Source organism: Schistocerca nitens, chromosome 4 (genome assembly GCF_023898315.1).
Source record: "Schistocerca nitens isolate TAMUIC-IGC-003100 chromosome 4, iqSchNite1.1, whole genome shotgun sequence".
In the NCBI taxonomy this organism is placed as follows: Eukaryota; Metazoa; Arthropoda; class Insecta; order Orthoptera; family Acrididae; genus Schistocerca; species Schistocerca nitens.
Window position 1 is genome coordinate 802,203,355 of NC_064617.1, and position 16,049 is coordinate 802,219,403.

The 16,049-nt window shown below is 44.3% G+C and overlaps 1 protein-coding gene across 1 annotated transcript in view; it reads left to right on the forward strand.

The window, feature by feature from the left end:
• The window catches only part of LOC126252581 (mite allergen Der f 3-like), a 95,674-nt gene extending 81,117 nt beyond the window's left edge, over window positions 1–14,557 (forward strand). The window contains exon 7 of the mRNA XM_049953482.1: window positions 14,414–14,557. Coding sequence (XP_049809439.1) covers window positions 14,414–14,557 — 144 coding nt within the window. The remainder of the gene's footprint in view (window positions 1–14,413) is intronic.
• The last annotated feature ends 1,492 nt before the right edge of the window (window positions 14,558–16,049 follow it).

The window sequence follows — 16,049 nt, forward strand, 5'->3', positions numbered from 1 at the left end:
CAATCTGACTTTCAATAATCCCTACAAAAGAATGGGCCCTGATTAACATTAAACTATACCTTTCACAAATCACTTACCTCACAAAAATCTTCGCTACTCAAGCTACTGCAATACAGCGAGCGCCACTACTGCCAGCTAAATAAAAGATTCTAACTATTGAAGGCACTAACTACTGATAGGCATAGTTAGCAAATGAAAGATTTTGATAGAGAACAAACAATGTATTTACCTTAATAGTCATAATATATATAGCAGTTCATGACAAATTACAAAACTCCGCCATCTCTCTCCCCACATCCACCACTGCTGGCGGCTCACCTCCAACTGCGCAACGCTACGCGCTGTTCACAGCCAGCTGCCTAACACTACAATGGCGAGTATTACAACAATGCAAAGCATCCACAGACTGCACACAGCACAGCCAGTGATTTTTATACAGAGGTGGCGTTACGAATAAAGAAACCTAAACAGCCTACTTACACACTGAACTTGCGAACGTCGATAGCCGATAGCTAAACGAGGTAATCAGTGATCTCTAACTACACAGTTCTTCAAATGACTCTAAGAAATCCAGTCGCAGCAACTCTCAAAGACAGTAAAGTGTCGATGACCCACCACTCTTACCACCACGAAGGCTCCGTCCAACTCACCAGCGCTCCTCTGTGTAATGCTAGAGAGCATCGCTCGCTTACCCAGTATGCCACAGTTTGAAGCAGTGGGCCTTTTAAATTAACTGTAGGCCACCATAGCTGAAGGTGAAAGGAAAACTTGTGGGTAGTGACATACGGCACGAACCCCTCTCGCTATCTGTGTGACCACTTGTCACACAATTCTCAAGGACTCTCAACTTGATTGATTTCGCGTCCACTTTCAGCTATGAAATATGGGGGCGAACTACATTACCTTGCTTTATTCCAATCAACTGAACTCTGATAGGTGTCAAGAAGCCGATTATTTCAAACAGTCCCTTGACCCTTGGTAGCAGTTCAAAAAATGGTTCAAATGGCTCTGAGCACTATGGGACTTAATATCTGAGGTGATCAGTCCCCTATAACATTCCGGAAACAGCGATCGTGTGAGACCCAACTCGCTTTATTTGTTCATGTGACCCAGAAAATATTAGATACAGGCTCCCAGGTAAATGCTATTTTTCTTGACTTCCGGAAGGCGTTCGATACAGTTCCGTACTGTCGCCTGATAAACAAAGTAAGAGCCTACGGAATATCAGACCAGCTGTGTGGCAGGATTGAAGAGTTTTTAGCAAACAGAACACAGCCTGTTGTTATCAATGGAGAGACGTCTACAGACGTTAAAGTAACCTCTGGCATGCCACAGGGGAGTGGTATGGGACCATTGCTTTTCACAATATATGTAAAAGACCTAGTAGATAAGGTCGGAAGTTCCATGCGGCTTTTCGCGGATGATGCTGTAGTATACAGAGAAGTTGCAGCATTAGAAAATTGCAGCGAAATGCAGGAAGATCTGCAGCGGATACGCACTTGGTGCAGGGAGTGGCAACTGACCCTTAACATAGACAAATGTAATGTATTGCGAATATATAGAAAGAAGGATCCTTTATTGTACGATTATATATAGCGGAACAAACACTGGTAGCAGTTAGTTCTGTAAAATATCTGGGAGTATGCGTGCGGAACGATTTGGAGTGGAATGATCATATAAAATTAATTGTTGTTAAAGCGGTACCAGGTTGAGATTCATTGGGAGAGTGCTTAGAAAATGTAGTCCATCAACAAAAGAGGTGGCTTACAAAACACTCGTTCGACCTATACTTGAGTATTGCTCATCAGTGTGGGATCCGTACCAGGTCGGGTTGACTGAGGAGATAGAGAAGATCCCATGAAGAGCGGCGCGTTTCGTCACAGGGTTATCTGGTAAGCGTGATGACGTTGCGGAGATGTTTAGCAAACTCAAGTGGCAGACTCTGCAAGAGAGGCGCTCTGCATCGCGGTGTAGCTTGCTGTCGAGGTTTCGAGAGGGCGCGTTTCTGGATGAGGTATCGAATATATTTCTTCCCCCTACCTATACCTCCCGAGGAGATCACGAATGTAAAATTAGATTCGAGCGCGCACGGAGGCTTTCAGGCAGTCGTTCTTCCCGCGAACCATACACGACCGAAAGGGAGTTAATGACAGTGGCACGTAAAGTGCCCTCCGCCACACACCGTTGGGTGGCTTGCGGAGTATAAATGTAGATGTAGATGTAGGACTACTTAAACCTAACTAACCTAAGGACATCACACACATCCATGCCCGAGGCAGGATTCGAACCTGCGACCGTAGCGGTCGCGCGGTTCCAGACTAAAGCGCCTAGAACCGCTCGGCCACTTCGGCCGGCCTTGGTAGCAGTTCTTCGTGATCTTGTTGACAGCTTTACTCATTACCTGATAATTCTTAACGGACACCACGCCTCCCACACGACACGGATTTACCTGACGTCCCACACTGTATTTCTTAGCTCGCTGTCGATGCTCTCTATAGAAGCTGGTCTTAGCTGTCTTCCACTGCTGTGCATTCTTTCGACAGTAATCCGATTGGGCAACAAATCTGTATCCACAAAAGATTACTGAGGACTGAATTGACTTTAAAAGTAAAAAGCAGTTGAGAATTAGTAGCGTTATGGGTTTAATGCCTGACGGTGTCAAAGGCAAATATGAGCCAGTGCAGCTTCTCATCCCGCTTACTTTCACTGTCCTGATGATAAGCAACCAATGCCCACTGAATATTCTGGTTAACTCTTCTGGCATGTAATGAGTTTGGGTATTAGGAAGTGGTTTTTGTTATGTACGTAGACTGAAATTTTGTACCAATGCGGAGAATCCAACCTGGTTCTCCTGTTTATTAGACAGTTGCGTTAGCCACTAATCCACCTTGGCTCAGCGCCTCACACAACTCTACGGATTACCCTGGTATGCCTCCCTCCTCGATCTCAATTCTTAATGCCACCCCAGTCTAATTTAAATTCTGCCTTACACATGAATTGCCAAGGCTCTCCATGTTCTAGAAAACCACCTCGGAATCGAATGTAAATGAAGGATCCAGCCTGAAGCCCAAGCGCAGGTACTTATACGAATGAAATGACACAATTTCAGAGACTTTACTGGTCTCATACAGATTACTGTCGATTCTGAGCTGCTATTCCAGAACATGGAGAGACTCTGAAATTCTGTTCATGTGTAAGGAGGATTTGAAGTAGACTGGTGCGGCCGTGAGAATTTGTATCGAGGAGGAAGGTGTACCAGAGTAACCTGTGTAGTAGTGTGAACCGCTGTGCCAAAGTCGTTTAGTGGCGAACGCACCTGCCTAGTAAGCAGGAGACATGGGTTCGATTCTTGGCCTTGGTACAAATTTTAATTCAGCGCTTCAGTCTATATACACTACTGGCCATTAAAATTGCTACACCACGAAGATAACGTGCTACAGACGCGAAATTTAACCGACAGGAAGAAGATGCTCTGATATGCAAATGATTAGCTTTTCAGAGCATTCACAGAAGTTTGGCACCGGTGGCGACACCTACAACGTGCTGACATGAGGAAAGTTTCCAACCGATTTCTCATACACAAACATCAGTTGACCGGCGTTGCCTGGTGAAACGTTGTTGTGGTGCCTCGTGTAAGGACGAGAAATGCGTACCATCACGTTTCCTACTTTGATAAAGGTCGGATTGTAGCCTATCGCGATTGCTGTTTATCGTATCGCGACATTGCTGCTCGCGTTGGTCGAGATCCAATGACTGTTAGCAGAATATGGAATCGGTGGGTTCAGGAGGGTAATACGGAACGCCGTGCTGGATCCCAACGGCCTCGTATCACTAGCAGTTGAGATGACAGGCATCTTATCCGCATGGCTGTAACGGATCGTTCAGCAATGTCTCGATCCCTGAGTTGCAAGACAACAACCATCTGCACGAACAGTTCGACGACGTTTGCAGCAGCATGGACTATCAGCTCGGAGACCATGGCTGCGGTTACCCTTGATGCTGCATCACAGACAGGAGCGCCTGCGATGGTGTACTCAAAGACGAACCTGGGTGCACGAATGGCAAAACGTCATGTTTTCGGATGAATCCAAGATCTGTTTACAGCATCATGATGGTCGCATCCGTGTTTGGCGACATTGCGGTGAACGTACATTGGAAGCATGTATTCTTCATGGCCATACTGGCGTATCACCCGGCGTGATGGTATGGGGTGCCATTGGTTACACGTCTCGGTCACCTCTTGTTCGCATTGACGGCACTTTGAACAGTGGACGTTATATTTCAGATGTGTTACGACCCGTTCCCAGCGAAACCCTACATTTCAGGAGGATAATGCACGACCGCATGTTGCAGGTCCTGTATGGGCCTTTCTGGATACAGACAATGTTCGACTGCTGCCCTGGCCAGCACATTCTCCTGATCTCTCACCAATTGAAAACATCTGGTCAATGGTGGTCGAGCAACTGGCTAGTCACAATACGCCAGTCACTACTCTTGATGAACTGTGGTATCGTGTTGAAGCTGCATGGGCAGCTGTACCTGTACAGTCCATCTAAACTCTGTTTGACTCAATGCCCAGGCGTATCAAGGCCGTTATTACGGCCAGAGGTGGTCGTTCTGGGTACTGATTTCTCACCCAAATTGCTTGAATAGTAATCACATGTCAGTACTAGTATAATATATTTGTCCAATGAATGCCCGATTATCATCTGCATTTCTTCTTGGTGCAGCAATTTTAATGGCCAGTAGTGTACATGAAATCATATCTGTACGACACCAGTAAAGTCCCTGAAATTGTATCATTTCATTTGGGTGCAGTGTGGTTAATGCCCAAAACAAAATAAAAATTTCTGAATAATTTGGAGCAAAAGTAAGTTGCTTTACCACTAACGACAGCTCTGCCGAGCCCAAACACAGCATACGTCTGTTGTAAACCCTGCAACTCTGCTTGTGCAGTAGCATCCCGAATGTGAAACAACCAAGCGAATCTGGAAAACGTGTCGACCCAGAACACAATATACTTGTGAATATTAAGTTCTAGGCGATGCTTCTGCAAAGTCCACACACAATATTTCAAAAGGTGTCTCTAATGTGCTGCATGTCACACAACCGATCTTAGTGTTTTGCGCTGGCTTACTAACAGCTCGAATTTGACACAGTTAACTCTATCCATAATGTCCTTGAGCTCGATATCGAGTGTGATAGCTTGATTTGATTTTACGTGTGCTATCATTCCCCTGTTGGCAGCGGCCGCTCTGGTGGCGCCGCGGTGCATTTTGGCGAGGCTTCTTCTAGCGGTGAGCGGAGGAGCTTGTGACAAGTTGGCCCAGGAAGCGAAACAGTGAAGTTGTACTCCATGGTTCTGACTTGTTGTCGGCGTCAGTCAATGTTTATCAGCGGAGTTGCACGCAGAGCCCGTAGGGAATGGCTCTGAGCATTATGGGACTAAACAATGGTTCAATGGCTCTGGGCACTATGGGACTTAACATCTAAGGTCATCAGTCCCCTAGAACTTAAACTACTTAAACCTAACTAACCTAAGGACATCACACACATCCATGCCCGAGGCAGCATTCGAAGCTGCGAGCGTAGCGGTCGCGCTGTTCCAGACTGAAGCGCCTAGAACCTCTCGGCCACACCGTCCGGCGTATATACAGTGATGGAAAATCCGTTAAAATGAAATTAACTCGTTCATTATGAGAAGGTTTGTTTGATAACATATCCCGTTCTGCAGAATTTGACTGATTAACCAATCTATTAAGATCATTTTCAACTGAGTTTTCAATGCCCTTAATGTGCACAACCTCAAAACTAGATGCCAATATTTGGGTAGCCAATCATGCTAGTCCCCTGGTCTTACGAGGCATGCCCAGTACCCAGCTCAACGCCTGGTTATCAGTCTCAAGCTGAGAGGTGGTATGTTCAATATAATAAAGAACCCCTTCCAGAGCGAAAAGAACCACCAAAGCCTCTAAGTCATAAACTGAACAGTTCATCTCTGAATCAGATAATCCCCTCGATGCTTACGCAACCACTGATTTACCTTGATCTCCTTACGGCAATAACACAGCTTCTAGGCCAGACATGCATGTATGCGCCTGTACAATGAATTTTTTATCAAAATTAGATGATGCTAAAACTGGAGCAGAAACCAACGCTCCATTCAATGCCTGAAAGGCAGCTTCTTGTGATTAACCCCAGTCAAATTGCTGTCCCTTTCACCTAACGTGTTTCAGTGGCCATGAATTTTGGGAAAACTGAGGAAAAAGTTTCTCCAGAAAACTATCATACCAATGAAACTGACATCGGCTGTGTCATCTATAGGCCTAGAACAATTGAGAACTACTAGCACTCTCTCTGGATCAATGATTACTCCCTCCGCGGAGATTATGCAACCCCAAAACAGAATCGATCTTTGTGTAATGTTGACCACATCTGGATTGACATCAACTCAGCACTCGTAATCTGTCGAAGACTTGTTTCAAATGATCCCAAAGTTCATCCATAATAGCACTATAGGCAACCAGAATACCAAGACAGTGGAACATAAACTTAATATCTGAAAAAATAGAATCCATAAGTTGTGACAAGACTGACGTTTCACTGACTAAACGAAAAGGCGTCCTTAAAAATTTAAGTAAATTTCGTTCTGTTTTAAATGCAGTACTTCCCTAGAGTTCTATATGTAAGTGGATCTGATCAAGTATTGTAAACACTTTTTTGCTCTTGAAGCAGGCAAAACACGAATGGAGACCAGGAAAGGGAATAGATCTAAAAATTACTTTTTATTAAGTTCTCTATAATCTGTAACAGGTCTTGAGCTTCCCACTGGCTTGAGGACTAAAAATATCGGCGACGTATTAGGTGACAGTGTAATGACCCCTTCTCAAACATCTTCTCAAAGTGCATTTTAAGCTCCTTTAGTGTTGGTGATAATGGATACATTGTCTTCCTAACTAGAACTTGACCTTCGAGCTCTATTTTATTTTCCAAAAGCGAAGTGATTCGCAATTGTGCGATCAAGACGTCACTAAAGCATGCACAAAGGTTGTGACCTTGCAGCCTCTGTTGATTATACAAATGCTCCAAATTTCTCAGTGACATCTTACTTATTGGTGTTGCCTTCCCATCCACCTCTCGAATATATCCTTGTATTTACTCATTTTCACCACGATCATGCTCATACAAGAAAACCTGAGATTTTGAGGAAATCTAAAATAATAAATTCTGTCTGCCTAGTCAGCGACCACCCCGATTTTCCTTATAACGTCCGAGCCAATAACAGAAATAGTCTGATCTCCATTTGGGTGTTGCTAACTGCTGCTTTTGCATTGAGTCCGGTTCATTATTTATCTGTTTGCAACGACTACTTCTAATAACACACTCCTGAATCAACGTCGTTACAAAGTTGCCAGAATCCACTAACTCACAAATTGGATCGTTATCAACGTAAATTTTGGGAAATAAGAGACTCTTAAGCCATCTATAGGTGTTGCGTACAGAGCTGTGGACTGTACTGCCTTCTGCAGCTTATGTGTATTGTTGTGACGAACTGTGATGGACACTGTGAATAAATGTGTGAGTTGAAGTTGCTGCGTTAAATACCTTAAAATATTAGTGAGTAACAATATTTTAGTGCCGAAACCCAGGAGTATATAAAGAGACTAAGTGCTATTATACGTTCAAGTCGACATCGAAGATTCTGAGCGACTTAAATCTCGAAATATGATCACGCCACGCTACATTCGGCACACGCAGACATTTCGCGGCATTGCTGTACAACTCTCACAAGGACATTACTGGTTGATCCTGCTGTTTATGGTGTCACTTGATTCATGCTTCTTGGTGGCAGAGCAATATTGTGCATTTGGCGTACTATTTAAACTATACAAAGTTTCAAAACTGACTCTGAGCACTATGGGACTTAACATCTGAGGTCATCAGTCTCCTAGAACTTAGAACTACTTAAACCTAACTAACCTAAGGACAACACACACGTCCATGCCCGAGGCAGAGGCAGGATTCGAACCTTCGAACCTGCGACCGTAGCGGTCGCTCAGTTCCAAACTGAAGCGCCTAGAACCACTCGGCCACAACGGCCGGCCGCGACAAGGCCAGATGCACCCTCGCGGCAATCAAGCAAAAATTGCCATTGCGGAGGCATCAGCTACGATCCTGCTCGAACTGCAAGCGGACCACTCTATCCTTAAACGCCACTCGATTGGTAAGCCAGATAAACGTGTTAGATGTTTCTACGCCTTCAGAGAAAGTTGTATACTGCCAGGAGCGCCTGCAGGAACACTGTAAGAGCTGATCAGTGCCGATTACGAGGCGACATAGAAACTTGTGAAGACTAGGCCGTCAAATGTAAACGTGTCATCCGACAGGCGAAAGGGATTTTAGGAGGAGCACGTTCAGGGGATAAAAATAGAGATGACAACCATTTGTCAACCTCAACAGCTCACCAACGCCCCTACGTGGACATCAACTCAAACTGCATCCTTCCTCAGGTGACACAGAAGCATGGCCACGATTCTAGGAGCAGTTCACAGACTTCACAAATGAAAACCCCGTGGTGTAGCTTGTGAATAAGCACAGATTCCTCCGTGGGTCTTTAGATTGGGAACCCGGAGGTTTGGTCGATGGGACTGCTATTACAGCGAAGCAAATTTTAAAAACCAAATACGGCGACAAGAAAGAATTATATAAAGCCACCTTGACTTCTTGGAGAACATTAATGCTTCTATTCCAAGCAGTCCAGAGGTTCTCAACACCATCTACATTGAGTGTCATAAATGGATTCAAGCGCTATGAGCACTGGGCGAGAATGTGGATTCTTATGCAACTGTGCTTACCCCAAAACTGCTGCATGCATTTCTGTGAGAAATTTCCAGAAACTGGCTTGTCCACACACGAAGACAGAAGTTCCAAGATGGGAATCTCACACAGCTTATGGAGTTTCTCAGCGAAGAGGGGGAGGGAGCCAGAACCACACGCAAAATACGTGAAGATGTTGCTCCACGGAAGAATTACGTACGTACCGCATCTGCCTTTCATGTAAAAGTTAAAACGAAGGCTGGCAAGAAGAAGATACAACAAAATTCAGACACTTTCCATGTATACTGCGAAGAAAGATAGCACTGGGGCCAATGCTGCAGAAAGGTAGCAAGTTTAAAGACTAGAATACAGTAGATACCCTGAAGAAAATCGACCGCTGCTTCTTACGTCTTAGACGTGGCCACAACAAAAATCAGATCTTTGAAAGGTAATTGCAACTTGTGCGAAATGTATGGGGAGCACCACATTCCCATCTGCGTAGCCACCTCATGACGCTCCACCCTTGCATTTCACCAGCTCCCAAGAGCGTATGTTCCACTACCACCTCCAACAATATCCGAAACTTTAGCCAATGAGATCTCAAGTAGCTGCCCACCACATAAAGAACTTCTTACAACACTTTGACACATCGTGTGCAGTTGAAATGTTATGGAAATGAACCGGAAATGTAAATTTAATAGCAACTAGACCACAATGTCTACACTAACAAATCTACAATTAATTTATATGTGTTACATGCAACTTCATTTGATGCTTTGTCTCCTGACACTGATTATTATTCTTTTTTAAACGTAAAGGTATGATTTGAATAGACAAGAACGTGTGTTTATCGCACTTTCAATAAGATACCGCCGACAAGGTTAACATGTTAAATTAATTTGATATACTAGTAACTGTACTGCTTCATTTATAAGTGTAGAGTACTTTCTGGTATGGCATACTTAATGTAGAAACTTATTATCATGGCGTATTTAATAATAATATAATCTCCATTGCTACTCGTTATAATGACTACTGTGCAGTGTCATTATCTGATATTATGCCTATCTTGTAAGACAGCCATGTTTGATATTTATAGTATGTAAACATTTATGGCGTAGAGTCTAGTTATACTTTGCATTAAGTTGGTGCTTGTGTACATAAGATTGCATTTCTTGGACTCCCATATAATCCTTATCTTTCTCGTCTCATTTTAAGTTATTAGAGTGTTCGTTATCTTCAGAGTCTTGGTAGTTCCGAACAACCCTTAGCTTTGGCCATCTGCAACTGTTAATGTCACTCTCGGCTTTTACCTGTAGCTGCCTACAACTTAAGGCCAGACACTCACTCACCCAGACATACTGATGTACACTACATCCAGTCAATGTTGGAACTCAAAATTCTACAGATCATCTCAAATGGGGATTGGAGCCAAGCCTGCTAGTAACACTTGGCATCTGGTGGTGTGGTCCATGGCTTTCAGAAGACAGGCAGCTACGGCCACTGGACATCCCAGATCCACTTACACTAATGCCAGGAGCCAAAATATCACTCTGCTCACCGTCACCAAAACACTACTCAACATTGCAAACTTTAGTTCCTGCTTACGAATACTTCTCATAACTGCCTTTGTATGGATTTCCTGAGGACAAGCTGTTCAGAGTTCTTCACTCTTGCCTGCCCTGCAAGATAATACACAGTCGTCAATATGAAGAAATGGAGGCTCCACTAACTGTAGACGGAGTTCAAACATAAGACCGTTCGCAGCAACAGAAATTGATTTGGTTACACCTTTGTAGAACAAAATTGGCCACCAAATCAAGAAGTCGTACATGGTCCCAAATGCGGCGTAACATGTGCAATTCACGTTGAACTTATCACTGATATTTCCACCGGTAGACTTATAATGGGCGGCCGTTGTGGCCGACCGGTTCTAGGCGCTTCAGTCCGGAAGCACGCGGCTGCTACGATCGCAGGTTCGAATCTTGCCTCGGGCATGGATGTGTGTGACGTCATTAGGTTAGTCAGGTTTAAGTAATTCTAAGTCTAGGGGACTGATGACCTCAGATGTTAAGTCCCATAGTGCTCAGAGCCATTTTTTGAGCTTATGATGGCCATGCAACGCTTTAAAGGACGTAGAAGCCTACCACTCACTGTTTACTCAGACAATGTCACAATATTTCATGCAGAAAACACAAAGATGCTTGAGTTCTTCAAAACTCTCCACCATGTGGACATTCGTATATTACTACTATGCCTACCATGGAATCACCTGCGATTACACACTCTTGCAGGCGGCTTGGTTAGGAGGCTGGTGGGTACGCATGATAGGCTCTGTGAGCGTTTCATGAGAAAGATACTTAGTCGCTGTCAGCTGGATGAAGAGCGTCTAAACACCATTTTGGTGGAAAAAGAAGCCACAACAAACTCGCGACCCTTCACTCAAGGAGAGAGTGATACAGCATCGATGCCAGCTCACTTCCTAAAGGGTGACAAACTAGTAACCATTCGATGTGTACCAGAACCAACAACCAGGAGGGATCTTGCCAAGGATATTTGAATAACACAAAAGGTCAACAAGGACATTTGTCATAGTTGGGAAAATTAATACCTCCTGTTGCTAAGAGGGTGAAGGGATATAAAAAAATGGTTCAAGTGGCTCTGAGCACTATGGGACTTAACATCTGAAGTCATCAGTCCCCTAGAACTTAGAACTACTTAAACCTAACTAACCTAAGGACATCACACACATCCATGCCCGAGGCAGGATTCGAACCTGCGACGCGCGGTTCCAGACTGAAGCGCCTAGAACCGCTCGGCCACTCCGGCCGGCGAAGGATATCACTCAAGAAGAAAACCAACAGAGGGAGAAATCGTTCTACTTCAGGGAGGATACCAAACCATGGTTCTTGCGGGAGAAAACAGTGGTGGAGAAGATGTGGTACGTCTGAGACAATAAAATAAGGTGTACTATTCCCTAGCAGCCAGACGGCATGAAGATCTATCGACCAGTACAGCTTGTCTTCCCGCTTGAGACAGACCAGGCTGAGGAGGATGTTGGGGAGTAAGAGACTCTTGCGCCATCTGTTAGTGTTATATACAAAAGTATAGACTGTGCTGCCTTCTGCAGAATCTGTATACAATTGTGACAAATTGTAATGGACGCTGAGCTGAATTCGCTATGTTGAATTCCTTAAAATACTAGTTGTAGCAACAGCAACAGCATATAAATGGAAGCTGTCTGCGCTTAATGGTTGAAATTGAACCAGTTGCACTTCTCCCGCAGCCACGACATGGGATGTGTCTTTCAAATATCATAGTTCCACTCCCTTGCGCTGGCCAGAAGGCCAGCCCCATTAGCGGTGCAGTCTTGGACTGTGTGGTTGGTCCCGGCGGAGGCTCAAGTCCTCCCTCGGGCGTGGGTGTGTGTGTGTTTGTCCTTAGGATAATTTATGTTAAGTAGTGTGTAAGCTTAGGGACTGATGACCTTAGCAGTTGTAAGGGATCCGTGATCCCACGAACATAGATGCTAGTATCCGACGCCCACGTCGATAGCAGACAGGAGTCGATTGTCGAGTGCTTCAGGAGGCAGTGAGACGAGTGTCGAGTGAGAAGTGGTACTGGAGAGACGGGCAAGAATGGTAGTCGAGTGAGTAGTAAACGGTAAAGTCACCGGAGTATGACACATTAGCGCGTCCCCTTGATCGTCGTGGGGTTGACCGTCATCGATACCGATTCGCGAGTGATATGAAACCAAAAGTGAGAAGTACCGAATTGCGTGTTTCGCATCAACCGCGTCGGTCAGCAACAACCATGGACTGCAGTGAGGATTGTTGTGAATGTTAACCATCATCATTGCGTGTGACGAAGTACTTACAATCAGCAGCCAATAAAAGATATAACCGTAATTTGACGTGTAAGGCGAAGGTAGCAACTGCCTCAGAATTTGTGTGTTAGTAGAAAATATATATCAGTTTGTACATCGCAACATTGATGGCCTTCAATAATAGACAAACTTTCAATCATTAACTATTCCGTCTCAGAACAGCCGCACTCGGTTCAAATACTCCCGTAACCACAGCAGAAGAACCGATAGCCTTTCATCCATTAAGCACACGGTCATTTAATCATAAATATTAACTGTTTGGCGGCTTCGGTAAATTACACAAAACCCAATAAGGAATTTAAACGGGGGTGTTGCACAGTTAAGTCCCATAAGATTTCACACACATTTTAACATTTTTGAAGTATAACCTTATATGGAGACAACAAGAAAATACAGCAACTGAGACACTTCAACCACTATGATATATTTTGGGAATTAGCTCCACTACAATTCAGAATTCTCTTAAGGCCGCTAAACATGGACTACAAATAACAACCACTGACACATTAAAAAGAGAAAAAACTATCACAACAACTCTAACATTGCAACAGAATTCATCTTCGGCTGGATACCTCAGTGATTGCCCTGCTTAAAAATTTAAAAACAAATGGCCCCTGTTAAACCTAATCTGGAAAACCTACTGAAGCAAAAAAAAATTGCTCAAACTTAGTGATAAAACGATAAATATGAGCACCAATAGCTAGCGGTCTATTAGAAAAAATTGGTGAACTAAGCCCTCTCAATTCTGAATGCACTGCAATCTAATCACAAGCAATGTCTAGCTATTTCTATTTATTAACACGCAGTTTAAGGAGATACTTGCAGCAAAAAGCAAACCCCTTCGACAGATATGCTTATACGGGGACGTAATCTGGTCCTCGTGAATATTACTAACACCGGCAGACTTGTACACAGTGGAATGACAACGACGTATCGTCAGCACTCCAGACTTAATAGGTCCCAGGCTAATTGACACCGAAATTAAATCACACGAATATTTAAATAAAAACTACAGCAACGCTAACCACAGTGTAACAGATGCCAAACGAATTCCTCTCAAGCAAAAATACATAGGCACAACAACCAAGAGTAATAAATTCTTTGTCCCTGCCGATAGTCTAATAACAACAGCTAACAAAGGCACAATATCATTGACCTTGAAAACAACAACAGCCGGAAGCTAATGGAGGTATTCAACGATCCCTAACTACACAATTCTTCAAAGGACGTTAACCAAAAACAAAAGAAAGTATAACCACTGACAGCAGCTCTCAAATACAACAGAGTGTCAATGGCCCACCGCACAAAATACAATATAGTGTGCAAGAACTGATGAGTGAGGGCAGGGGAGGGGGGCGTATTAGTACTTTATATGTCGTCCACCGCCAGTGATATCTTAAAATTTTTATGGGGGTCGATTCGTTTAGATACGTATTACAGTTTGTAACGATGAGATCAGCTGTTCCCATATGACTCCACGAACAGATATCGTTGTGTTAACTGTTTAATCTATACAGATACACTTGATATGGACCACATGCCGTTAAGTAATGTACTGCATCCTGACTTGGTATCAGCTGAATCGACAAGCAAAGAAGAAAAGTAAGTATTTGGCATTCTGAAGTATAGACGCTCACTGATTTTCCCCATAACCAGTTATGTGTCCAGCCACTTGTTTTCAGGCTCTAGCTAAGACTGTTCGGTTTGCAGGGCGACTCGGGCGGCCCGTTGTTCGTCGACGGCGTGCTGGTGGGGCTTACGTCGTTCTCATATGGCTGCGCCCGGCGCAACTTCCCGGCCGTCTTCACGCGTGTCGCCTCGTATGTTGACTGGATAATGCAGCACATACAGTGAGAAAAGTGCAGCACTGGGTGACGCAGCAAGTGCGCGAAAGCAGTGCTGTGGCCTCTTCACCCAACCTCCCCGCTTTTTCACTGAATTTAAAAGTCTCTGTTGATGTAATCGTTTATACTGTACATCCTTTTTCCTGCTACAATAAAACTCAAATTTTCCTGCTTATAGAGATGAATTTATTAAAACAACTAAAAAAGTATGTGGAGGACTTTGTAGTAAGGCAGCCACTGTCTGCATAAACAGATCGGGCAGAACATTATGACCACCGACCTCCTATCGATATAAACCCGCGCAGGCGATAGCAGCGCCACCTAGCGACGAATGCTTGCTAGTCAGACACACGCACGGTGCCTGTAGTATCAGTGAGAGTGCTGTCCGTGTGTAGAATGGAGAAGGCGCGTGATGTATCTGACTGAGGGCGAATTGTGATGGTCCGGAGGCTCGGAACGAGCTTTTCTGAAATGGCACGACTTTTCGGATGTTGGAGGGGTGCTATAGTGAGTGTCTTCAAATGGCTCTGAGCACTATGGGACTTAACATCTATGGTCATCAGTCCCCTAGAACTTAGAACTACTTAAACCTATGAAACGTCCCCTTTGAACAATTATACAAGACTGTGCTTTAACTGACACACAATATTTTTTTAGCGCAACGCAATCTGACTTGCAATAATCCCTACAAAAGAATGGCCCTGTCTAATATTAACCTATACGTTTCACAAATCACTTACCTCACAAAAATCTTCGTTACTCGAACTACTGCAATACAGCGAGCGCCACTACTGCCAGCTAAATAAACGATTCAAACTAAGGAAGGCACTAACTACTGATAGGCATAGTTAGCAAATGAAAGATTTTAATAGAGAACAAACACTGTATTTACCTTAATAGTCATATTATATATAGCAGTTCATGACAGTCTTAGAAATTTCAAAACTCCGCCATCTCTCTCCCCACATCCATCACTGCTGGCGGCCCACCTCCAACTGCGCAACGCTACGCGCTGTTCACATCCAGCTGCCGCTGCCCATCACTACAATGGCAGACAACAATGCAAACTACCCACATACTGCACACAGCACAGCCAGTGATTTTTCATATAGAGCGCTACGTGGCGTTACCAATAAGAAAACATAATCAGCCTACTTACAAACCTAACTAACCTAAGGACAGCACACAACACCCAGTCATCATGAGGCAGAGAAAATCCCTGACCCCGCCGGGAATCGAACCCGGGAACCCGGGCGTGGGAAGCGAGAACGCTACCGCACGACCACGAGCTGCGGACTGAGTGTCTTCAACACATGGCGAAATCGAGGTGAAACCACGTCCAGGTGTCGTGGGTTTGGGCGCCAGTCATCATTACAGATGACGGACGTCGAAGACTGGACAGACTGGTAAAACAGGACAGGCGACGAACTGTGGCGGAACTAACGTCAGACTTTAATGCTGGGCAGAGTACAAGTGTGTGTGTGAACACACTGCACCGAACA